A 27,706-nucleotide genomic window follows, 5' to 3' on the forward strand; every position below is an offset into this window, starting at 1 on the left:
GAATAAGCCAAGGGATGTTGAGAGCTTTCAATATTTATTCGTGAAACGTGTTCCCAGAGTACATAAGTACCACGCGTTTTGGTATTACACAATGTGTAATACAGCTGTATGTTTATTAAACGGGTGATCTCTTCACGGGCAAGTAATATAACAAGTTATGTCCCTTCTATGCCTCTCCTATGGACCAATCAGATTCCACCTCTCGTATGACTTGCATTTGTTTCAATCAAAATGGCGGTTGCACGATTTTGATTTGACTATGCACACATTCGTTAGTCCTGCCAAAATGTAACTCCATAACACTAGCCTAGTTCGGCAAGGGTGGAAACAGGACTTTCATAGTCTGTTAACTCTCTTGCCTTGGAAGATGCACAGAGCGGTGCCAGCTGACGGCCAGACACCATGAATTTAAGGTTAGTTTATGTGTGTGAAATTTTTTTATGTCTGGGGTTATTGAACCTGTGCCGACAACGACCCCTTCCGCCGGAATATGTCAGAAATAACATGAAAAAAGGCGATAACTGGTCGGTGACCAGTAGCCTAGTTACAAGGCCCTGCCATTAACACAGTCAATCTCTCAGCCTCTCTCCAACTATCCCGCGAACATGTACGGCTTTAGCCTATGGTTTGGGGCCTACTGAGCTAGATTTGTAAATTCTTCCCAATTAAAGTAACCTGATATTGGAAATTTCTCAAACAACACGAAAAAAATCGTATCTTAATTATGCAGGGCCAGTATCGGTCAACATATTTGTGTTTCTGTTTGAATGACTAAATTATTGCATTACCGTTACTGGAGTCCACAATGAACTGGAACTCGTCGTTAGAAGACTTATACATCGCCCCAAAGTGTTTTCTTTTCCACCGTTGATCTGTCTTGTTTGAGTTGTGACGTTGTCGTTGCACAGCTCCGAACAGCGAAGAAACTTCAATATTTAGCAACACTCCGATCTCTCGTCAGCACTTGAATCGGCTTTCAACCAAACCGGTCGAAAGCATTAACACAAACCGCCCTAGAATACGGCCTTTCGGGTAGAGTCATGTTTTTTTCCATCAAGTTCAGAAGCTAAGATTTTCTTTTCTTCATAAAAGAATGAAATAAGTTTCTATCAATAAAAAGTGTCATGTATTCATAAAAGAGATTTTTTACGTCACATTTCAAATTCAACACATGGAAAGAATGTTAAATTTGTCTCACTGTTCACAATTACAACAGTACATATGAAGATCTAGGAGTTTTTAAAACATACCATTGAAAATAACAGTATGATAAAGCAGTTTTATATAATAAAAATCATTTTTACAACAACCATATGTGTAGCAATAGCCCAGATTGGCAGAAAACTGGTCAACGTGACATCTCTGTTCTTACAACTGCTCGAGGAATGTACATTTCCACTTCTAAGATTGTGTGGATAATGGACATAATTAACAAAACTTTTTATATAAATTGACGAAGTAACGTGACCAAACTGAAATTTGGACACGTTGGGTCCAAACTCCATATAGTGTTAGAAAATGATTGAAAGTCGATCGCCTGAACACAACCAAACAATGTGCTGAGTAATGAACGTGCTACAGTAACCAGATCAAGGGAACTTGAGCTTGAAGTGCAACTTTGGCTGCACTAACAGCATGCCAACCTACAAAAATAAAGGGACGATGTACTGCTCATTCGCACCCAAAACGTTGGACACTGGCATATGCTAAGCTAGCTTAACTCTACAACAGAAACAAGAAGCTGCTGGTATGATACAGCAAGGAGCAACGCATGACCACGTCGAAAGGAGTTTGGGCTGTAGGCGAATGATAATTACCAGTCGCATGGCCTGTTTCAGGCAGACTTGGCGAACAGAGACAGGTCTAGGAGTGGCAGACCTCCTGTCACAACCACCCAAGAAAAGCTATTTGCATATCCCCCATAAGAGAAATAATATTTAAACACTGTGACGTCATCAACCGAGGCAAGTCACTATAATTTTTAGATTTGAAGTTTACACGATATACGGCTTTTCCATTGGACGAGAGGTCGGTCACATGACCGCGAAATTGACGTTCATAAGTGTATGAACGACACAATTTGACGTTCATACGTTTTTCACGAGACCGTGTTCTTGAAATGACGTAAACACTGACGGACTACTTCCACATTCCTGGGGAAACCCCTGGGAATTCCCTTGCACGAAAACATGCATAAGCGTTCTTTCTGATCATTTAGAACCTTTATTCTTGGTCTCAGCGTTTCAGTATACTTTGAGAAATGTCAGAGAGCGTGACTGCATGATTGTTCACGAATATCCTCGCTACCGCCCATCCTAATGAACAAACGAAGAAATGCACATCTAAACGATCGTAGTATCGACTCGATCCGTGCCTAGGCTGACATTGACCGTCTCCAGCAATCTATGAATTTACCTTTGTGTCTGTTTGACGCATCTTTATTCACCTTTCAATGATCGGCCAGTTGATTAATGATGACTAACACATGTAACCGCCAAAGGTTCATCAACAACTTCGGAAATCTCTCCCGTCACGTTTATCGTGTCGGCCATTTTGACGTCTTGTACTTGATGTAAATGTATTACGACGCGCTGTCATTGTGACTGACTTACTGAGGTAGTTCTTTACAGACCTTTCTCATCTAATGAGGATATGATTTGAACACATGTCCTGCGTAAGATGTTTCTGGAGAGCAAGTTGTGCATCCATACGCCCATGTCACCTAATAAATAAAATTGTGTTTAGATCTAGGCCTACATCTTTTGAGGTAAGAAATAGTGATAAAAAAATTATAAGAATTGACCTTCACTTTGTGTGAGTTCATTGGAGTATGAACCTTCATAGAGTGAGGGCCAAACATTGTATGAACGTCGTCGCAAGCTCCGACGTTCATACAGTTTGGCCCTCACTCTATGAAGGTTCATACTCCAATGAACTCACACAAAGTGAAGGTCAATTCTTAAATGTCAGTCGCTAAACAGTGTCCAGAAGACTGCGTCGATACAGTATCAGATCTAGAGCTAGCATACCATTACGAGACGTAACGCTGTCACTGCAACGCTGGTAGAACAGAAACTGGCAAAGAACCGTTTGGAGAGGGCAGCATCTGTAGCACTGTCAATGCGGCATCATTAGTCTTGTCAATTCAGCATCTGTAGCCAAGTCAAGACAGGTCTAGTGATTTTGGAAGGAAACACCACTGGACAGCGTTACACTGGCCAGTCCCTCTACCCTGGTGTACTACCGCTCTTGCAACAGAACAAGACAGACACTGTTTTAACTAGAAAACACAAGGCCCAGAAAACATCCTGCCTTGCCCAGCCCAATCACCAGAATTATCACCTGTAGAACTCTTGTGGGATCACCTTGGCTGTCAAATTAGAGTGTGAGTGTGAGTTAAATCGGCAATATCGTGACTATCAAGGGTTAAGCATTATAAATACTTTCAAACTGACATAAAAACCTGCCAACGAAGGACAGTAAAATAACTAGACCAATCAAAGAAAAATATTTAAAACTAGTATAGAATCATAAAATGGACAGCACTTTACAAAACAATATATGATTAAAACAGGCAATTGATCTCCAACAACTGAAGGTAGATCACCCTACGAGGGACCATGGGGACTTACAGTACTTTTGCTACCTGTATTGACCCCAGCAGCATTTACATCATCCCTTCAGGTGTTGACGATTATTAACACATTTAGCCTTATTATAACAACACATATTCTACGATTAAACGATGTGGTAAGAATAAATCAACTTGGAATGACGTGGTCTTACATACCCTCTCCAGGGGACAATCATTTTACACTACTTCAAACCTCCTTCGAGGATACAGCCACTAACAATCTCAGTTATTATATTTATTCTGCCAAGTATAAAAGCTATATTATATACACAACATATTAATCAAAATTTATGGAACAATTCAATTTCTTTTTAAAAAACAATAACTAAATGAGAACTGATATTAAAAAGATCCTTTATAGATGAAACTTTGAAATGGGTATCCCTTGTGATGGCAAAATCAATACAGTCAAGCAGAACATCACAGGGAATACAGAACGGGGGGTCTTCACCTTGAAATAAATACGCATGTGTATATCTGTAATGGTCAATACGACATCGTCGCATAATGACCTCTTCAAATCTGGACTGACAACCCAAGTAGGTGTAACCAATAGTTGGTTTAATGCGATGTAACTTATTCATACCTGCACGGGTGGTCCAGTCGTCTAAGGCGCCGCAATTTGCTATGCAGAGTTTATTGATTCGCCCCGATTATGTTTCAAGGTTTGTCATCACCATGCCCGTGCTCGTGGGTTTCACCGAAGTGGTAAACGTCTAAGACCTGTTTTCCTCCCACATTAAGCTGACACGCCGTGATATAACTGGAATACCGTTAAAAGCGGCGTTAAACACAACTCACTACTCACTCATGCCTGCTTGGGCGTCCCACTTTTTTTGGATCAGGTGTCGGATGTAACATCTAATTATAGGTTTAATATTACTGCATGGGGTTAGAAGTGGTGTCACAGAATTTTTGCCTTTTTTGCCTTTGCAGCAGCATCGGTCATTGTGTTACCAAAGATTCCAACATGGCTGGGTAACAAAACGATTTCGTATTGGCTCGTAGCAAGAACATGTAATAGTTCAATAATTTCAATTTTAGTGGATGTTTACAAGACATATTTTAAATTGCCTGAAGACAAGAAAGAGAATCTGAAAATAGGATAAATTGCTTATGATTAAATTGTTTACTAATGAACTCTAGTGCAGTTGATATGGCTTTTGATTCGGACGTAAAAATGGAACAGTTATCTGGAAGTCTTGAAGATACAGTCCTGATTCAATGATGGTGGCGCTGGCAACTGCGTCAAATTTACGAATGTCGAAACAAGCGAAATGCAGAAGGATCACACAACAAGTAGGTAAAGTTCAATAGCGAGTATATTAATTATTCAATGAACTGAAAAGTCTTGTACATGGTCTCGAAGTCGCGAGACGCGATACCGGCTTTGAACTGTACTGGAAACATCAGTCGCTCGGCATTGTCTGTCACATCGTGGCTCTAGAATCCGATACATGTCTGTATCCCTCCCACGATTGATATATCTGAACTGTTAAAACAATTAAACTGTACAATAAACTTTGAAAGTTGAAAGTGTACGAACTTTTTGGATCCATGTAATGTAAACAATACATTCCTGAAGTCTGTCAAAATGCGATTGAAGTCAGTATGAAGTCAAATCCTAATTAAAGCTTGGAATTAAATACATGTATCTAGGATCGATTCTGGAATAATCCCTGTAAACGTCTGTAGATAAAAACCTTGATGGACGACTGTCAAAACATCTCAATATAGACTGCAAACTGTAATATTTTATACGGACGACAAATCACTTGCAACTTGCGATAACTGTAACTGTAACTTGTATGCTTGAATAATTACGATCTTGGAATATTCCGTCGGAATGAATCCGGAATGGCTGTTGGAATCTCGGAACTCTAAGACGTCATCCGGATGTCAACAAAGGTAAACCCGCGATCAAATACTTAGAGAGCGGACCAAATATTAATATTAAAAAATCTCTCAGAATGCGAAAAATATAATTTAGCTGTGAGTAAAACCCTAGAACCCTACCTTGCTTGTAAAAGTCAAAATTGCCGCTCCGAAGTTAACCTTGACAGGTCTATTTAGATCTATAGGTGATCTAGAGTCACATGATACGCAACCGTGACGTCATAAAATCAGTTCAGATATATCAATCGTGGGAAGGATACAGACAAGTACCGGATTCTAGAGCCACGATGTGACATACAATGCCTCAATACACGCAAAAACTCTTCGACGCACAGAAAAAGTAAGTCGTCTGATTAGATCACGTGGGATTTGACGCCATTCTTCTTGGAGGGCCAAGATCAGTTCTTGCCGGTTGGCTGGAGAGTGTGGTCGTTGTCGAACACGACGATCCATCAAGTCCCAGAGGTGTTCTATGGGGGACATGTCGGGTGAGCGTGCAGGCCACGGCAGGACGTTGACGTTGTTGGCTGCGAGGAAGTTAGTGAAAATTCTGGCTGTATGGGCTCTAGCGTTGTCATGCTGATAAATGACACCACGTGGCTGCTATTGGAGAAATGGTAGGACAACTGTAACGCTGAGCTGTCAAGTTTCCGTCAACGATGATCAGCGGTGTCCCTCTCCTGCCCACAGATCCCTCCCCACACCATGACACTCCCTCCACCATATGGTACGACCTCCTGCACGTAACACGCCGCCGTTCGTTCACCCCTTCGGCGGTAAACACGTTGTCTTCCATCAGCCCTAAACATACAGAATCGACTTTCGTCAGTGAAGACAACCCTCTGCCAGTCACGTCGTTGCCAAAGTCGTACAGTCCGGGCCCATCTCACTCGCAGACGACGATGTTGCGCTGTCAATAGCTGTCCTCTGTATGGTCTAAAAGCCCTGATTCCATGAGCCCTGAGTCTCCTGGCCACTGTCTGTCGACTAACCCTGTGACCTAAGGCATTTGTCGCCGATGACGTCACTGTCAGGAAGCGATTTCGGAGGTGAAGGGTACGCAAGTACCGGTCATCATGGGGCGTGGTCACCCTGGGTCTGCCTGTTCTTGGCCTGTCAGCGGTGGGTGGCTCCTGGGCGTGGGTGGCTCCTTCTGTACCATACCCAAGGCTCGTTCACGTTGTTCGACTGTGAGTCGTGGCATTTCTTTTGTGTTTTTTTTATCACTGTGGATGTCTGACTTGTGCAATCGTTTTATACCCTTACCCGCACGTGCATTTGCATTTGCAGTTGTGGTGCACGTGTTTTTCACTTCTTCACGTGTTATCTCGCAAACATGTAACAGACGAATAACATCTTCTGCATACACTATTGTTGTATTTAGGTTATGTGTTTTAGATAGACTTCATCGGAAATTTTTTTATACTTCGTCTGAAATTTATATTTTCAGTTGGTAAAGTTTCTTTTGGACGTCAGTTTATAAGCGAGAATGACATTCTGAGTGAGTGAGTGAGTGAGTTGGGTTTAACGCCGCTTTTAACAGTATTCCAGTTATATCGCGGCGTGTCAGCTTAATGTGGGAGGAAAGCCCGAAGTGATGCAGGTCTCAGACGTTTACCACTTCGGTGAAACCCATGAGCACGGGCATGGTGCTGACAAACCTAGAAACATAACTGGGGCGAACCGGGATTCGAACCCACAATCATAGGTTTCTTGCGTGCCCAAGGGACGCAACTCTGCACAGCGAATCGCGGCGCCTTAGACGACTGGGCCACCCGTGCCCCCCATTCTGAACATCATGGTGAACAATATTCCTAGAACATAAAATATTGAGAACTGTTAGAGACTCCACCATTGCCTTACGCTGATTAACATACTTTTAGCCATGCAACTAAAAATGAGCAACATTATCAAGCTGATTACACACTGTACAATGTGCAGAAATGTCTTTATTAATAACATTTAGATAAGCACCAAGGCCCAAATGCCCAAGACGAAGTCTGGTTATTAAGAGAACCTCCTCTCTCCGATTATTTCTAGATATGTGTAATTTAGTGATAAAAGGATCGATGCCATAGAGATGACGTCCTTTTAAGGATGATGCTCATCTCTGCTGCCATTTTGTGTTAGCATGGGTCATACTGACGGTGCCTAACTCTTCAGGAGAAGGTAAAATTGTTTCATCTTGTTCTGATTCATCAAATTCTAATGCAGCTTTTGCCATTTATCAGCTTTCTTATTTCCAAGTAAGCCAACATGAGCAGGGATCCATGAAAATTCAACATCTAACAGATCTTTACTTAAGTTATTATAAAGGACGAGAATAATGTTGATCAAGTCCTGCCTCGCTGAGGAAGAACCTACCCGAATTGCTTGTAATGCACTGACAGAGTCACTGAAAATTACCGCTGAAACGCCTTAAAAAAGGAATCCAACGCAATACTTCAATGGGAAGGAGCTTGGCGCTCTGTTTGACAAGGGAGAGAACTCTGTCGTATCGCGGTACAGAGAAAAGTTGTGTATGGAGGTCCAAATTGGACAAAAAGAGGACATAATTCTACCAACCACTTGGTATGATCATGCCAGTCATCAGTGATTTGTCCAGACAAGTGCAAAGACAGCACAAGTAAAATTCTAAATGTGTTATCAGTAATAGGTAATCAATGCATAGAGCTATTTACCGAAAAGTAAGAGAAAAATATTTTATAAATCAACAACAAAATATCAGAAATGATATTCTAAGCTTGTTTATAAAAAAATTGGATGATAATAATTTGTCACAAAAGGGAAAAATGTTAAATTTCAACAATAAATATATTTAAAAAAGCACTCCTAGTATGCCCAAACTATGTATTTATCGTTTGGCTACTAGTGAAGAACGTATTTCTAAGTTTGGCATTATGGCCCCCAATAGATTCTTGGCACAGAGCGGGGAAAAATGTACGGACTACATAACTTCCGTTACCTTATTATTCTCCATGAATATCCAGATGATCTAGTTCAGGTCGATAGAGAAAGTTTACTTGGGGAACTGCGAGTTGTTGGCCATTGACAGACGGGGGCAAGGCAATATTTAAAAAAATGCCAGAAGTATGTATCAACGCATTAATAACTCCTGACTTACAGTATACGGAACATTCCGAGGAAATTGAAATTGTTTACGAAGTGAGCACTTACTGGTACTGATTTGCATTAATAGACAACTGCTAAGAGGCGTGTCCCGCGTGAATCACCGGAAATCACAAATGCCGCGATACGATGAATGCCGCGGTACCACGGGGTCCGAGTATATACCTGTTAACCTTGCTAGAACAGGAATGTTTGTTACAATATGTTATATGTTCTCATAAGAGTTATTTATCTTTAGCAGTTGGACTAGATTCAATGTTTGAGGGGAGAAAGATTTCCTAATCCTGCTCACCAGTAGATGCATATGTATCACCAGAAAAACCTTTGATGTCAAGCATAACTGCACTTCAAGAACATCTCGGACTGTAACTTATCTTCTGATTTCTTTGAACATTTTGTGGTCAAGCAATACATTGCCTATGAAAGAACAACTCTTGTTGTGTATACTGTTGTAAACATAATAAAGTCCTATCTGAAGTACTGGTTCTGTAAATAATGTCTGTGACCATCAGAATACACCATGTACACTGGACACTTGCTGGAATTGGACCTACTTGACATCAACATGGTCTTGCAAAACATCTTGGGACTCTCACATAAAGTCCAGTGTGAATCTAGATACTGACACAAGTAACATTGCATGCTGTTGAAAATATTCCAATTTACACTGGCACAGTTATTTGTTCAGACTTGGCTTTTGGGAATATTTGACAAGAATGTTTAATATTTTGAGAGTAACCATGACCTGGGAATAAAATTACTGAATAAATCTAAAGCTTATTTATGTGGGGTTTTTAAGTGTGGATAATGCCATACAAAAGATTTTTTTTTAAAATATTTATGGTATCAGCCATGATACTGAATTGATATTGAATATAATATCATAATAATGTACATTGAATGTATGATAGTAGTTTTCCAGTTTATGGGTCAAAATCTTCCTAGAAAATACAACAGATGCTTACCAATGAAAATTATATTTAACCAATGACATAGCAGTGGTTGCTTTATGAAATTAATTCTTTGTTGACATATAAACATGCCCTTTTTTTGCATTGGCTGTATAAGGGTTCAGCATGCAAATACACTGATTCATTGGACAATAGCTAATACACATTATTCTTGACCAGTAATCTTAAAACAGATTGGTCCGAATGGATATTGGAAAATGTGAAAATAGGTGCAATTGTTTCTATCCCTGCATCAAGTCAATATCGTTGTACTAAAATTGTGTTTATCAGTGTTCACTGAATGATAAGTTGAAAGTATAAATGTTTTGGACTTCTGTCAATTTTTTTAACTTGGATCGTTTGAGCCTCACAACCAGAAATATTAATAAAATAACACTACTGTTCATCGCAATTAATCTTACCCATGCTATCAATCACAGTCTGTAGTGTTATAACACTTATTTTGCTGACGAGGTGTAACACACTTTTTATTTCTTCCCTCTGAATAACATTACACTTCATTTATTGGGAAGTATCTTTCTTAATGTAGGACATGTCATTGGTGATCACCTTCATAATTGTATCTGTCTTGCATTTTGACCACTTCTGACTTGAAGTTGTTGTATGCTGGATGCTGCTTCATCTTTTGGTTGCTGTACAGCAGAAATTCACTCCTGCATAACCAAGAAGTAAAAAAAACATTCATGTTCTGCACATGGTTAACAGAGCAACAACATAGAACTAAGACATCAAGTACATGCACAGTGTTAAATTACCATTGTCCAACACCAGTTATATTCATCACTGGACTTAACAAAGAATGTTTACATAACTTGATAAACAAGAGTTTGCCACTAACGTGGCTATATCCCCCGCCCCTGTTGCAGAATTTATGACATAATTAAATCTAAACAAAACCTAACTTTTTTAATCGAGGTGGAACTTGTCATGGAAATTGTACAAAAAAGAAGAGTTTGCCACTAACGTGGCCAAGTCTCCTGCCCAGCAAATGAAGTGTATATTATGTCAACAACAGTGAAATTTGATCACACAAATACATACATTTGAAAATATTCAAAATTTTGTGAGGAGTAAAAGGCAGAAGGGGAGCATCTACTTGATGTAAATGCAAAATATCCTGAAGAAACAAAATATAATGCTGCAAAACACAATTTCTATGAAGAAACAAATGAAATATTCTCCACAAAAACATGATGGAAGTACAAACTGACAAAACCAGTTACTGCATTTACTACTGAATTCATTAGGGTGGTAGAAAGAAAAAACATTACAGGTTACATTTTGACTCGTAATAATATCTACATGGAATATTTTTAAGAAACATAAATAGTATTAGTCTGTGAAATGTGATTATGGTCATTACTAGTTCAAACCCAAGATGTTGCTTTGGACATAGTAGATTAAATGCAAAATATTAAGATTAAAAAAGTTCAGTTCATTACCACATTGATTAACATACAAAGAAATAATGATAAGTCACTTCAATATACCACACCTATTCCGTCACATCCCACACAAGATGATGGTCAATGTATGGAACTGGAAAGACTCCTGTTGAGATGGGCTCATTAGAGAAGATCAAGTCTAGTGTACCGCCAAGGGTGTGGGTTGGTTTGCTGATATACTGGGCGAATGTAAACTGCTCCATGAGGTTGGATAGTGCATTGTTTTTGGCATTTAAAAGAAGAATTCATAAATTTCTAAAAGTTCAACTTGTTGCCATGGAAAAATAAAATTAAAAAATGTCCAAATTTTTTAAATAGTAAAAGGCACCAGTTGAGCATGACAGGCATGCAAAGTTTCATGAAAAAATATTGAACGGTTTATGAGTTATGCTCCGGAAACGAACCCTACCCTCACAGAATCTAAGTCCATCTTGTTGCCATGGAAACGTAAAAAATATAAATTTCTTAAATTTCTAAATAGCAAAAGGCACCAGTTCAACATGTACCTGACAGACCTGCAAAGTTTCATGAAAAAATATTGAACGGTTTATTGAGTTATGCTCCGGAAACGAAACGGGACGGACGGACGGAGCCCGTTTCTATATCCCCCGCCAACTTCGTTGGGCGGAGGATAATAAGTATATCACCGTGAATATTCATATGGAATACTAACACCAGTTACTTTTTGCAACAAGCCTGAAACTACCTAAGACTAAGAGGTCTTTAATTGAATAATGCAAGTAAAATTTACTTACTGATATACTTCATTATGACCATGATAATATATATTCGAATGGAATTCAAAATTAAGAGATATGTGTGTTTTACAGGTTAGGGTTTGATATATTTATTATGAAAATATTATTATTATTATTATTATTATTATTATTATTATTATTATTACTAAATTATAGTCATCAATATAATGTATTGGTTTGGTTTGATGGTTATTTGATTAACTATTGAGTGATGTGTGACACTATAATTTTTTTATGTTGAAGTTTAACATATATTCTTTTTTGGTGCATGTTGAGGGGATATTTTTTTAATTAGGTAAAGGATAATTAATTTTGGGATCAATATACACTCTTCAAAAAAAGAAACGCACAGGTAGTATGTAGTTGATTGAACCTGACTACACAACAAATTCGGTATATAAATTGGATATATGTTAATGGAAAATGTTGGTGGCCTGATATTCGACAAACGGTGCGTCAAAACGCAGCCATTGTCGATTTGCAATGTCTTAAACGGCATTCATTTCATGCTTGTCCCAAAATGTCATGGAGGAAAAATAGTAGAGCAAAATGGCATTCGTAGCTCGTGGTAGTGGCTATAAAAAGCATACGCCAGTAATTTGTCATTCAATTGTCAACATTTTTTCAAGTTCGAAAATGCCGAGACTCAGCGCTGCCGATCGGAACATCGCCATAGTACGTATCAAAAGAGGGCAATCGCAGTCTGTTGTACACCACTCCAAAGTCCACCACAGCACCTTTTGCCGCCTTTGGGACCGATACACACAGTCCATTCCACTGCAGACCGTCCGAGAACCGGCCGACCAAGAGTTACCAACCCTGCACACAATCGCTACATTCGACTGTTCCCCCTACGTCATCGCAATGCCACAGCTACGGGCTGGAGGACCCAGACAACGCTCCACCGCACACAGCTCGTGTCACCCAATCGAACACCTCTGGGGTGAACTCGATCGTAGTGTACGTACACGTGAGAACACGCTGCAGACACTCCCACAACTGGCCAACGCGTTACAAGCAGAATGGCGCAGAATTCTGCAGGACTGCATTCGTACAAGTATCCAGTCCAAGGAGATGCAGAGCCGTGATTGCTGCCCGGGGCGGTCACGCGAGATACTGAGTTCAGCGCAACCTTTTGGTCTTATGTGACATGACAATGAACAGTTTTCAATGCCTTTGTACAACGACAAAATGTTACTATCGACCTCAAAAAATTCATATTTGTCTCTATGATATTAAATTAAATAAACTGACGGCCAAAAGAAACGTTACAAACGATATTTCTAGGATAAAATATTACCAACAGAATTTGAAGCAGCAATAACAATTGTATTGTAGAAATTCATCATTCAGAACAGTTAAATGCGAATTTACTAACTCAACAACAAAGTCCTTGACCTCCAACAGGGACATTTCTTGACAATGGGTCATTGGTCCAGTATTCGATCAACAACATTGGTTACAACTTTAAGGTGACGACGGCCCAGACCGTTCAATACGGGATATGACCTCCATGAGCGGCAATGCATCTTCGAATGCGGCGTCGAACTGAGTAGACAAGCGTCCTCACATCGACTGAAGGTATCCGATTCCATTCCTCACGGAGGGCAACGATCAACGCTTGTCTCGTGAAGGGAGGATGTTGACGTTTCCGAAGACGACGCCCCAGCTGGTCCCAGAGATGTTCTATGACAGATCTGGTGATCGAGCTAGCCACGGCAGTACAGTCACGTTGTTGGCGTTGAGGAAGTCTCTTATCTAGTAATACGGGCTTTATGGGGTGTGGCGTTATCTTGTTGGAACACCGTCCGTTGTTGACGCTGGATGAAAGGAAGAACCACTGGCCGTAAGATATTGTCAATGTAGCGTTGTGCTGTCAGATTGCCTTCGATGCTGACAAGTTCCGTCTTCTCGTCCCCGCAAATGCCGCCCCAGACCATCACACTTCCGCCCCCGTAAGGTCCCACCTCCTGTACACAACAAGGAGCTGTGCGTTCACCAAGTCGTCGATAAACTCGCTTCCGCCCTTCAGGTTTGAAGAGTTGGAACCTGCTCTCGTCACCAAACAGCACTCGCCGCCATTCCCTTTGTTGCCATCGCTGAGTTTACCTGCACCACGTCAATCTGGCACGTCGATGTTGACGGGTCAAGGTCATGCCCTTGAAAGGGCGATAAGCCCGGAGACCATAATGTCGTAGTCGTCTGGTCACTGTTTGTCTGCTAACCGGATGTCCTAAGCTGTTGGCAGCTGATGACGTCACAGTAAGAAATCTGTTCCTCTGATGAAGTACCCGTAAAAAGTGGTCATCCTGCGGGGTCGTGACCTTTGGTCTGCCACTCCGTGGTCTGTCTGGGGTTCTGCCAGTCTGTCGGAGACGTGCGACCAGTCTGGTAATGGTCATCTTGGAGCAGTTCATGTTAATGGCAACCTCTCTCTGTGTCGCTCCCATCTGCAGCATACCTATGGCTCTCTCCCTCTGGACAGCGGTCAGTCTTGGCATGTTCGTTGGTGTTAATCATCGCAACCAATGATAGGGAACAGATCCGTGCGTAATGTATACCCGGAAATTGCACGATAATATGGGAAAGAATGTTTTAAAAAATTGCTGAAAAACACCAACATCTCCCAAAATCAGAAGGGAACTTTCTCGTGCTTTACGGCACTAATTTCAAATTGGCGACTACGTTTCGAAACATTTTGACAAATTCTCGATTACAAATTTGAAACCTGAACAAAAGAACATTCTTGAATGGCTAATAGATAGTCTATAGATTGTATGATTGCAGTCGTTTAACCCGTAACTATCGTTCGGAATACCCCCGTTAAAGTTTTCGAGGTTGCATGATTAGAAATCACATTCCGACTGTCACTTTCATAATCTGGTAAGCGACGCTCTGATAAGTCGAATGAAAGGTCGTTCTTACGTGACCCCTAATGGGATGTCCTCAGATCTTTAATCAGCGGTAGTGAGAACTTAGGTCTGATTTTCATGAGATTGAAACCAATCTGATCAAAAAGTTAAATTCATCTGGGAAATAAGGTGAGTCGTAAACCTTTTCAAAAATAACTGTATTAGTATTCACATAAACATAAACTAAAGTATAAACGTTACTATATTTGGGGTTAGAGAGCATTTAAGATTCTTGTAATGGTGGCCGCGCCAACACTGGTGGCAGCGATGAAACCGAGAGTGTAACGAAGGTGTCACGCGCTGGGAAGGGGCCTGCGCTGCCACAGCGATAGCTTGGAGGTGAACTCGCTACCGACGGACAAACAAGCGATGACTGCCATGACGCCGAATATTCTTACCTTTACAAATTCTTTTCGTTGTTTGTCAATTTGAATTTCTCTTTCATTTCAGTTATCATGTAATTGGCATATTAAGAATGTATAAGGGGGAATTTGAGTGATTTCCGTCCGTCTGCAATCTCGAACCAATCTGATCAAAAAGTTAAATTCATCTGGAAAAATATGGTCAGTCGTAAACCTTTTAAAAAATAACTGTTTTAGTATTTCCAAAGTCTTAAACAAAAGTATAAACGTTCGTACATTTGGGGGTAGAGGGCAAATTTCAAGAATCTTGTATTGGCATCCAGGGATCGACATCATGAGATGATCGATGACATGCATCCACCAAGTCAGCGAACCTGACCATCCGATCAACCAACTTCCCCCCTTACATTCTTACTATATCAGTTACATGATAGTTGCAATGAAAAAAGAAATTCAAATTAACAAACAAAGAAATCAATTTAGCAGGGGTAAAAGTCGGCGTCACGGCAGTAATTAATAAGTCTTGTTTGTAAACATAACGGCAAGCATGGTTGTAGCCACCTATCACAGAGGGATGTTCATGATGGTATAGAGAGCTCCGCTAGTTAAACCGTTACTTATCACCCAATGCGATACCTACACGTGAGGCGTGTTCAGGAGGGCGGGCGCACGCGTGTACTCGCGATCGAGCCCGAGAGGTAGTTCGCCCCGTAATCCAAGATGGCGTCGCACATTGAACAAATGTTTGCCTTTGTGGAGAATGGAACCGATGTCAATAGAATAATCTTTTAGACTAGATCTACCATGAAAAAGTTATTTTTGCATTTTCAATATATTGACCCGTGATGATCAGGGAAGACAATAGGTCTTCAGCAACCCATATAATTCTTGTGAATACCTCACCTCTATCACATCAGTGCCATAAATTCCTGTTTATGCTGAGAACCACACTATAAATTTTTTATAAATTTTCAACAGACGTCCACTACACTGCCAACATATCCATAGTTGTGAGGGAAACCCTATCCCTTGCCAGAGGCGCCACTGCGCATGCGCAAGGCGGGAATCTAGTCACTTCTTTCCTGTGTGTCCTGATGACAACAAGGAAAATTTTTGTTGCACATCCGAACACGTGATTGAGTTCCACATACAAGATAGATCGTCTCAAGCTTTATAGACTACAAGCAGAGAGAAGTTCTACTAGCAGAACGGGGGTATAGAAGATCGGAGTCTCTAGTAAGTAATTAGTTAAGAAAAGTGTTGTGGGATGAGATCTTCATCTCATAAGCAGACACCTGTCTGTTCGGGCTGTGGACAACACCAAACTCCTGGGGATCCTCACCCTAGATGTCTCGCATGCAAGAAAAGCAGCTGTACACAGAGGTCAAGGTGCAGTTATTGCGAGCATCTGTCAAAAGAAAAATTTGACAAGCTCTCCAAGACATGGATAAAAAATCCCGATTATAAAACGGTCACTAGAGCATCTACATCAAGAAAACAAGTGATTAAGCCCGTGGCGGCTAAAATTAATCACGGGGGTGACAAGCGAGTGTCGCGCGAGGGCGCCGTCTCACCTTTTGAGGAGAAGAGACCCCGTCGCTCATCCCACTCTCCCAATAATGTTGAGGAGCAGATGCATGTTACCGGTCAAACAGAAAGTGCCTCTAACTTGCATCCGGCAACGTCTGGTACGGTCGATCGTCGAGTTTGGACAGAAACTAACGACTTTCACCCTCTGCCGCGTTCCCCCTTTCACGTAAATGAGTTCACGGAAAGAATAACAAATTCAATGTCTGTTATGATTGACACACGCATGCAATCTATGTCTCGAGAAATCTCAGACCTAAAAGAATCAGTTAATCAAACCCGGCTTGGCCAATCAGGGATTGATCACGAACAGAGATCTAAGGCTGAATATGGCAGTACACCCTCATACAGCAGACATGTACAAGGTTACGCTGAATCAGACTATGAGGACAGTAGGAGAATTATACTAAGAGAGCGAGAATCTCATAGATCTTCTCCCTACCACGCACATCACAGGGCTCATCGTGAATCACGGTCTTCACACCGCAGTATGCACAGAAATACGCACCAATCACCGTCAAGCCACTATGATAGACGCACCGACAAAGCTCGTGCATATCAGGATAGTAATCCTAAGCGTGCACCCTCTCATACTGCCACACAGTCCTGTTATACGGGCGAAGAAAGCGAGGGAAATATGACATCACCATACAGTTATAGACGTGATTCCCGCACAGCTTGCCGTAAATCAGACGACCGGGATTACGATACCCTCAGCCATACGACCCACTCCCAGCCCAGCCAGAGTAGGGGGTGCCGATCTACACCTGAGTATTCAGGCTATGGGGACACTGCTATAGAGGAGGATTATAGATCAAACAATTACTCCCTTAGAGACATCATAACAGAACTTTATGAACTAATGCCCACCTTAAAACCAGACCAGGACAGTACACCCGTTAAACCCTTGATTGAACGGGCAGGATATGAGGGACCCGATAAGGGGACCGAACCATTCCATACGCTTCCCCCTCCGTCATATTTGGATGACGTCATCAAGAGAACTGAAAATCAGTTGAACTGTTCAGCGGGTCCTAGTACTAAACTGAAGCCTATCTATATTAGATCTGCCTACAAAACACATGATGATCCGTTCACACTACAGCCTAGCATTGACGAAGATTACTTCGATCTGGTTAAGAAACCTAACCCCAATATGCGCATTGATATGTCCCAGATCAAGAGCTTAGATAAGGTCAATAAACAAATGATCAATACCGGTTCTTACATCAACTGGTTAGCAGCTGGTATTCGCCATGTCATACCCCCGTATAACCAGAGCGATGATCTTCCCTTAGACACTTCCACGGAGATGACTAGTCAGAAGACGGGATTTATCCACAGCTCATTAGACCACATACTGAAGATGCAGGAACACCTCCTATCATCTCAAGTATGGATGTCAGCGCAGTTTCTGATCATGCAAAGAAGACACTTACTACAGCAAGTTCATCATGTGATGCCAGACCCTTTAAAGAGATCCATGATGTCACAGCCCATTACGTCATCGCAGTTTTTCAACGGTAGACTGAAATCGGTGAAGGAAGCCATTATCTCGTCAACTAACCAGAAATTTCAGGAATCCACCATCTCGTTAGCATCCAAGTTACAGAGACAACCGGCAGTTACTCGACCCCAGCGACATAGCCCTGGACCCCGACGCGAACAGCCCAATCGGAATTCTTTTCGAGCCTCTACTCAGAGAAACAGATCGTATCAACCCAGGTACAAGAACTCCAGAGTTGATCTTCCCACTTCACAGAGAGGACTTGGCAGAGGAAGAGGCAGTTCCCGTAGGGGCCCCCCTCGGAAATGACTTCACCATAAATCTACAGACCCATCCAGATCCTACCGACTTCGCCTGCCCTACGGACAACGAGTTAGAATTACGGAAGACCAAGGACACGTCTACTTCAAATCCTGTCGAACTAGCCAATAGTAGTTACTAGCATCGGGCTAGGACCGCTCGGGATTCTGGGACCGCTCAGGATTCTGGGACCGCTCAGGATTCTGGGACCGCTCCTGGCTTCTGATTGGTCGAGAGGATCATGTGACCTTTGTGACGTCACTTCCGGTCACGTGACCTGCGCAGTGCATGATGGGATACCTGCGCGCGCATCCAAGATGGCGTCACTTCCGTTTCCGGTGGCGCACGCCTGCAAGATGGCGTCGCATCCGTGTCCGGTGGCGCGCGCCTGCAAGATGGCGTCGCATCCGTGTCCGGTGGCGCACGCATGCAAGAGGGCGTCGCTTCCGTGTCCGGGGATGGGGGGAAAACCCGGAGAAGCGCCCGTACGAGGGGGAACAAGATCGACAGGGTTGTTGTTCTGGTGTGGTTCTAAACATAGAAATAGGCGTGGGGGGTGGTGGTGGGGGTGGTGAAGGGAGGGAGGGAGGGGGGAGGGGAGAAGGGGTGGGAGGGTCGTCAAAGCAAAGGAGGAAAAGCTGGGTGGCCCTGAAAAGGGCCGTTTTGATGTTTACATGGTTGTGCATCCCACGGTCCAAAGGCACGGAGGAGCTTTCATGTCGCGTCTGACAGGACACCTACTGGTGTGCGTTAACCGACGCACGTAGGTGTCCTTCAGTACAGTCCCGCAGTAGACGCACTCGAAAGTTCCATCCCGTACCCTTGTACCCTGGGCATAGACGGGCAGGCCCCCATGGCACCGGGCACATTGCCACGCTGGAGACCATGGTGGTGGGGGTGGTGGTGATGTTTCTTTCCACCCGGGCAAAGGTTGTGCCACTGTAGCAATTTCTACATCCCAGTTTTCTTTCAGGGGGTAGTTGTTGCCGGTGTTGTTGCTGTTGCTGTTGTTGCTGCTCATCATGATGCTTTTCTTTATAATCAATTTTACAAGTGACACTGACCCACTCGAATCCACGCTTGTTTTATAGGAGAGGCACTGACACCCTGCCTCCCGGTTGGTTCGCCAGGCCGCAGCTCCGATTGGTTCGTTCCGGGGCCTGGTCCGCACCTCGGTTTTCCAAAACGGACCGACCCCTGTGTTTCTTTTCCATAGGAAATGGATTTTACCATGGGAGAGAAAGCACAACCCCGGTTCGACCAATCAGAGCCCCGCCTGGTCCGAGCGCCGCTTCTGATTGGTTGATCATCCAGGCTTCGGATTGGTCCGATTTCGATCCGGTTTTTTTTTCTTCTTGGGTAGCCTTGGTATTTTTTGAGGTAGACGGTCGTCTGAATGCTAAAGGAAGGTGGACCATCATAGGTAGACATGAACGTGGGAATGCCTACGCGATGTACGTGGTGCCACTCCCATGCCAATCGGAATGTCATGTGTGCGTGGGTGTGTGTGTGTGTCTTCAAACAGACGTTGACGTTGATGCATAGAATAACGTGTGGTCAGTCAAAACGTGGTGTCCTGTGTGTGTATCGAGTCGTGTCGTAGTGAGATGAATAGAGAAAAATCGATACACCTGCGTGACGTTTGCACGCGTCATGGACTTCGTGTCGCGATGTGAACGTCATGGTTGTACTTTGTGTGTTGTCATGCAAACGTCGTACCCTGTGCGTGTTTTCAAATTATTATTATTATTATTATTATTTAAGGATACCGAGGTGTTGGCACTCGTGTAGGTCGACCGGCGTACTGTGACGCGTGTGTTCATGCACACGTGATGTTTGACGCGGTGTACTACGTGTCTCTATGGATCTATGGATCTAACTCTATTTATATCTATTTATATCTATGTATTGTATTTTTAGACGTGTGCCTCCAAGAGGTCTAGGGGGAGGATGTGGGTTCTTTGTTTTGGAGGGTTGGGGGTGTTTAGCAAAGCAAAGGAGGAAAGTTGTCTTTTGGGTGAGATGGGTGGCCCTGAAAAGGGCCGTTTTGGGGAAGAAAAACTTTTCTGCTGCTGCTGTCCACTTGGGGGTTCCAACCAAGAAAAGAAAAACATTTGAACGGGAACTTGAACGGGAACTTGAACGGGAACGCAGGACACGGGAAACGTCCTCCTAGGCAGCCGGCCGTGTTACGTCATTCGTGTACCTCTGTTTCTCTTCGCAGAGATAGTGCAGTTGTAGCTTCTTCTGGTGTTTCACCAACCCGGTTAGCTTGAGGTAGTCGCAGTCTGGGGACCACTTGTGATGTGCCGCCCAAGGATCGTCGTGGGGTGCCCATTGTCTCAGCCGCACCCCACATTGGAAACAGCACACCCCATCGGCACCCTGAGTGTAGACAAAGCCCGCATGGGCCATCTCTTCAGCAGTCTGATACATTTGCGTGGGCCACGTCTCAAACGAAGCGAGCCTTCTTTCAAAGCGTAGATAATAGTGCGATGGTGTTTGACTGAGCAGTGACACCGCCTCCTCGGCATGACTCTTACTCCAGCATTCACGAGGTTCTGCACTATCCATCACCGCATCTTCGCCACGCGTTGTCGTCGTCGTCGTACCACTCTTCTTTGTTTCAGCCATTCTAGATGATTTTATGTCACATACACTGACCCACTCGAATCCACGCTTGTTTTATAGGGGAAGAAACGGATCGAAACTCACTGCTTCCTGGTTGGTCCAAAACGCAGCGCACCGATTGGTTCGTTCCGGGGCCTGGTCCGCACCTCGGTTTTCTAAAACGACCCGACCCCTGTGTTTCTTTTCCATAGGAAATGGATTTTACCATGGGAGAGAAAGCACAACTCGGTTCGGGTACTGTCTTCTGATTGGTCGGTGCTGTCTTCTGATTGGTCGACCATCCAGGCTTCGGATTGGTCCGATTTCGATCCTGTTTTGGGGAAGGGTTGTCCATTCCTCAGACGTTCAGCACCTCTTAGAGTACAGACGTTCATCAGACACACATCGTTATCATGACGAGCAACCAAAGTACGCCCTATCGTTTGGAGAGGAAAGATATCACCCGCTCCAGACAGTTAAGAACTGCTAATCATACCTATCGTTTGACTTTCAACCCTGACTACTTGGACACCGTACCACCGGAACGCGTCCCCATGGAACTGCCAGCTTTATTTGACAGGGTGATCGATGACTTTTATGAACAGATATCAGGTCAGAAGGGAGATCGTATTGGTCTAGGTATCGATCATCCCGCTTTGAACACTCCCATACGGATTCCCTTTCGACGTTTTGAAGATCTCCATGGGCTCGATATTTTGCAAGCCGTGGAAAAAGTCCAACAGTCCAACAAAGACCTGAACATCGATGCTACCATGGATGTGACCTTAGTACACGTCGCAGATCCCAACAGGCTAGGATCAGGCAGTGGTGATCCCCGGCTGAAAAACGTGATTGGACTCGAAGCTTTTTTAACACGCAAACAGTGCATCGTACGGATCAAGAACGAAGATCAATCCTGTTTGACACGGGCCCTGGTGGTGGCACAGCATTATGCCCACAAGCCTCACCCTCTGACCCCAGCATGGACCGCCCAGCGAAAGAGACTGACGAGAACGGATCGCGTCGACGTTCAAGGCATACGGGCACGGGCCTTGTGTCGAAGCCTTGGCCTGCCCGAAGGTCCCTGTCGGGGGCTGGACGACCTCGCACGCGTGGGACGGGCCTTGGCCCCCCTGCATTATCAACTGAAAGTCTACAGTCAAGAGGTGGGTCAGAGACTGTTGTACAAGTGTGATGAGACTCCACCCCACGCCACCGTGCTGCATCTCTACCATCATGATCAGCACTACGATGTCATCACTTCCATGCCCGCTTTTTATGGCTCTAACCATTATTGCGAACGCTGCGACAAACGTTACGACCATCCCGAAAACCATCCCTGCACCAAGGAATACCGCTGTCACCGCTGCCTCCACTCTAACTATTGCGGGCCCCAGGAAGAGCACGGGATCCCTTGCTTGACATGTCAAGGTTGGTTCCCCAATCCACCGTGTTACACCCGGCATCTCCAGTCACCGTCAGAGGGAAAACCCAGTGCCTGTCAATCGCTTCACAGGTGCCCGAACTGCTTTCAGCTGGTCCGCGTCTTGGAGACCCCCATGGCTCACCACAAGTGCTTCGATGAAGACCATCCCTGCTTGGTGTGCCGAGAACCCATGACCCCAGATCATCGCTGTTACATGACGCCTCTCCGTGAAGAAAACGAGGAGGAGGAGGAGGGGGAGAAGGAGGAGGAGGGGGAAGAGGAACAACATCCCCTACGAGACCATGTTCAATACGTCTTCTACGATTTTGAATGCATGCAAGACACGGGGGAACACATTCCAAATTTGTGCGTGGTGCAACTGGGATGTGGACGATGCATCGGTGAAGTGAGCAAGAACTTGTGCGAACACTGTCCATGGAGAGAAGAAGGGTATGGTCCCAGCCGTGAGATCGTGTTTCGAGGCCCCACCACGCGACATGATGTGTGTGTGTGGTTGACCACGTTGTCTGAAATACCCAAGAAGAAGCCCCACCCAGAGGAAGAGGAGGGCAGCACACGCAAGGGGACGACAGCTCACCTGGGGAAAAAAAGAAAACGGGATGACACCCCCTCAAGAAAGCACGCTTCCAAACGACAGACATCACCCCAGCAGGAGGGGGAGGAGTTGGTGGAAGAGGGGGAAAAGATGGAAGAGGGGGAAGAGGGGGAAGAGGTCATGGAAGTGGAGAAAACAAAGAAGCCAAAGAACAAGAACACCTCCTGTCATACAGTCCCGAAGGAGGATCGCATTTATGTGATGGCCCATAATGCACGATCCTATGATTTACACTTAGTCCTGAAGGGTCTGTCCCCCCTCCTGGTGACACTCCCCACCAAGATTCGGCATGGCCAACAAATTTTGCAGATGACCCTGGGACGGTTATGTTTCGAAGACAGCTTAAATTTCATCCCTTACCCCCTGAAAGCCTTTCCCAAGAGCTTTGGGCTGAAAGAAATGAAGAAAGGGTACTTTCCACACTTTTTTAATACGAGAGTCAACCAAACCTACAGAGGTCCCTATCCACCAGCCGTCACGTACGATCCCGATGGCATGTCTCCCACAGAACGCACAGCCTTCTTCCAGTGGCATACCCAAAAAGTGCAAGAAGGAGCCTTGTTCGACTTACAAGGAGAACTTTTAACCTACTGCCAAAGCGATGTGGACATTTTGAGACGGGGATGCGCCGACTTCCGACAGAACGCCATCCACTCGGTGGGCATGGATCCCTTTGTGGAAGTGATGACAGCTGCAGCGTTCACCATCAAATCCTTCCGAAAACACGACCTGAAACCCAATACCATCGCCATTCTCCCACCTCAAGGCTACCAACCCAAGAGAAACTATTCTCAGGCCTGTCTGCACTGGCTCCACTATCTGATGGAAACGGATCCCCATCTGCACCTCCAGCACGCCAGGAATGGCCGTGAAAAAGAGTTCACGTGTGGAGGGGGTCAACATGTGGATGGCTACGATCCAGCGACAGGCACCGTCTACGAATTCCTGGGCTGTTTCTGGCATGGGTGCCAGACCTGTCACAAGACCCAACGTGGAGAACCGCATCCCGTCCTGGGCTCGTCGTTGGGAGCCCGTTACACCGACACCCACTACCGCTTGAGTCTCTTGAGTCAACACCCTGAGGTGAAACGGATCGTCACCCTGTGGGAGCACGAGTTTACGAAAATGCAACGGGAGGACTCCGCTCTGCGTGCTTTCTTGCAGGGACCCCGCTGTATCCACGTCCCCGGGCCGCTCAACCCTCGCGACGCCTTCTATGGAGGACGCACCAATGCGACGCGATTATGCTACGAAGCCCAAGAAGGTGAAACCATCAAGTACATCGATATTTGTTCCCTTTACCCTTACATTTGTAAGACCGGAGCGTTTCCCACGGGACACCCGACCCTTCTCCATCAACCCCCTGTGGACACGTTGTTTGAACTGAAAGGCCTGATCCAATGCCGTGTCTTACCCCCGAAACGACTTTACCATCCGCTACTGCCTTACAGATCGGGTGGCAAACTGCTCTGTCCTTTGTGCCGCACGTGTGCCGACACCCGGTCAGACTCCCCCTGCGAGCACACGGACGAAGAGAGGTCATGGGTGGGGACGTACGCCACCGTAGAACTCCAGGAAGCCGTGAAGAAGTATGACTACCGGGTGCTTCAGATCTACGACGTTTGGCATTTTGACACCTTTGCACAGCATGACCCCGACACCCAGCAAGTGGGACTCTTTGACACTTACATCGATCGACATTTCAAGGAGAAGCTCGAAGCCAGCGGATACCCCGAAGAATGTACGGATCACGACGCGTACATCCAGGAGATCTACGACAAAGAAGGCATTGGGTTGGACAAGGACCGCATCGAAAAAAATCCAGGACGTCGCACGATTGCCAAGATGCAACTGAATTCGCTCTGGGGCAAGTTTGGGCAACGGGTAGACTACAGTCAGAACGTGTATATGAACGATCCTGTACAGTACTTTGCCTTGTGGAGGGATGAACGCAATACCATCGAGGATGTGGTCGTGGTCAACGAACACATGGTGGAAGTGACCTATACCCAGCAGAAAGAATTCCAAACCCCTCATTCTCATTTCAACGTCGCCATCGCTGCTTGGGTCACCGCCCAAGCACGTCTCAAGCTGTACGAGACCCTTGCCCTGGTGGACCGCAGGGTCTTGTACTTTGACACGGACAGCGTCATTGACATTCATCGACCCCACGACGCGAATCCAGAGCTGGGTCATTCGTTGGGCGAGTTTACGGATGAACTGGACGGAAACACCATCAAGACGTTTGTGTCGGGAGGCCCAAAAACTATGGCTACGAGTTAATGAACCCCAGGCCCGATGGAACGCGCACGACCTGCAAAGTGCGAGGGTTCACTTTGAATTACCGAAACCAACGCCATCTCAACTTTGACACCATGAAAGGACTGATACTGGGACAACGGCCTGGGAAAGAGGAGGAGAAAATCAGTTTGGATTACCCTCATCAGATCATTCGAAAAGGCCCTCGGCACTAAAACGCACTCGTGACCCGACCCACCCGAAAAGACTATCGTACCATGTACGACAAGCGACGCATCGTCTACGACGACATCACAGGGCTACCTGTAGACACGCTCCCCTTTGGGTACAGAGACGACTTTCACTAAAATTTTTCATGACAGCGGATCGAAACTGAATCGACATGGACCCCTACAGAAAAAACGGATCGAAATCGGACCAATCCGAAGCCTGGATGATCGACCAATCAGAGGCCGCGCTCGAACCAGGGTGGCCTCTGATTGGTCGAACCGAGGTTGTGCTTTCTCTCTCACGCTACAAGCCTAACCCTATGGAAAAGAAACACAAGGGTCGATCCAGTTTGGAAAACCAAGGTGAAAGTCAGGCCCCGGAACGGGCCAATCAGAAAGCAGGACCTCCGTGGCTTTTAATACGACCGACGCTCTCCGGTCATCACTTTTCACTGAACGGACCAAGCAACAACATCGTCCCCTCTGATTGATGTTCCTCACGTTGTGTTGGTTGTTGGCGTTTTATCTGGAAGAAACACGTGTTTGGAGAGAGTACCATCAAGTGTTGACGTGCCTCCGTGAAGACTTGGAAAGAAACAACAACAACAACGAACAGAACATCCGGACAACATCATGTCGAACAACATGTCGAAACGGTTGAATGACAAGACACGAAGCGACATGAGTGGCCAAGGAAGCAGTGGAGAGGGGAACGGTAACATGACTGCTGAACTGTGGGGTGAAGTGTACGACTTGCTGTGTTTAAAGATGAAGACCGACGACGCGTACGCCAAGTTACGTGCGAAGGGCGACAACCTGATGTGCGACCAGATACGTTCAAAGATGAGGAAGCTGACTGAACCCGAGAAAGGCACATCGAAGAAGACGATCAAGAAGATCCAGAAGAAAAAGACACGCAAACCCACAGCCGTGGTGACCCCCACAGCAACGGCAACACTCCCCACACCCACCCCCACCCCCACAGCACCAGTCCCCACCACCACCACCACCACAGCAGCCACAGCAACCACGACTGCGGCGACAACAGACATCGACACGAGGGGGACATCCTTTTTGAAACCTGCCACCACACCTGCAACGCCTGCAAAAAGACGATCACGGAAGAAATTATCTCTGAAGATCTCTCCTCAAGAACAACTGTAAGTACCCTGCTCTTCTTTGTCTCAGTCATTCTTGATGTGATTCATATGCATGACCTATGCCTATCCTAAATGGACTTTGTCCTTATGATTGACAGGACCCCTGATGTCAGTTCAGCCCAGTCCGTGCTAGAACAGTGGTGGGAACAAACCCCTCGGGAGCCCACCTATTCACCGAATGCCCCTGTGACGATGGCGACGGGTGACCTCGATGATCATGAAGCGCTCAAGATGGCCACTCTCCCTTCCATGGATCTGGACACGCTTCCCCTGCTCGAGGCTTCTTGGTCACCAGCATCCCCGGAAGAGGTTCATGTCTACTCCTCAGGTACGCCCATGGTTTGCGACGATGATGATGATGATGACAACGTTGACCTGGATCCTTATGGAGAAGCTCAACTCACTCCCCTACAACGCGAATGTCGTGTTTGCCGACACAACAACATGTTAAGATACATCAGTTGCAACAGCGGGCAAGTGATGTGTCATGCCTGTGAGCTGGAGCTCATAGACTGTACTTGTAGTATGTTGACCTATGACAGCATAGTGACACATGATGACATGCCTATCGCATCTGAGGATCACATCTTATGGTGATCCTCCTCTTCACTCGAAGAACTTTGTCAACACGTCAGTTGCAACCGTGATCAAGTGATGTGTCATGTCTGTTTCAGGGAGGCCATAGACTGTACGTGTTGAACGGTTGGGCCTCTCACAGGTTTGAGGGAGGACCCCCTCTTAGGGACTTGAAGATGGAAGAGCTTGAAGATGGAAGAGGAAAACGTGGTCGCGTTATTGTTGTTGTTGTTGTTGTGGCGGTGGTTGTAGGGACATGCAAAGCACTCCCTCCTCCATTGACTTTTCGTATTTCCATTGTATCGGGTTGTGATTGGTTTTTTTCATGATTAAACAGTGATTGATTGAA

At 44.9% G+C, this 27,706-nt stretch overlaps 2 protein-coding genes across 5 annotated transcripts in view; one reads left to right on the plus strand and one right to left on the minus strand.

Moving 5' to 3' along the window:
- Positions 1 to 968, minus strand: part of LOC124117816 (protein YIPF4-like) — a 115,251-nt gene extending 114,283 nt beyond the window's left edge. Inside the window, exon 1 of one of the 3 annotated variants that reach the window (XM_046479842.2) lies at positions 789 to 968. In XM_046479842.2, the coding sequence (XP_046335798.1) occupies positions 789 to 840 (52 nt within the window). In that variant the 5' untranslated portion in view covers positions 841 to 968. The remainder of the gene's footprint in view (positions 1 to 788) is intronic. The other 2 variants (XM_046479843.2, XM_046479841.2) reach the window with 2 other exon arrangements.
- LOC125384269 lies at positions 267 to 27,706 on the plus strand. Of its 2 annotated transcripts, XM_048403042.1 has the most exons (3): positions 267 to 413; positions 26,880 to 27,109; positions 27,456 to 27,706. In XM_048403042.1, exons 1-3 carry the CDS (start codon positions 403 to 405, stop codon positions 27,464 to 27,466), a joined length of 252 nt encoding a protein of 83 aa, XP_048258999.1. In that variant the 5' UTR covers positions 267 to 402; the 3' UTR covers positions 27,467 to 27,706. The 2 variants fall into 2 exon arrangements, with proteins under 2 accessions (XP_048258999.1, XP_048258998.1); XM_048403041.1 differs by having other exon boundaries at positions 276 to 413; positions 26,880 to 27,706.

The sequence above is a fragment of the Haliotis rufescens genome, unplaced genomic scaffold (genome assembly GCF_023055435.1).
Source record: "Haliotis rufescens isolate VD_foot unplaced genomic scaffold, xgHalRufe1.0.p SCAF_3, whole genome shotgun sequence".
Lineage (NCBI taxonomy): Eukaryota > Metazoa > Mollusca > Gastropoda > Lepetellida > Haliotidae > Haliotis > Haliotis rufescens.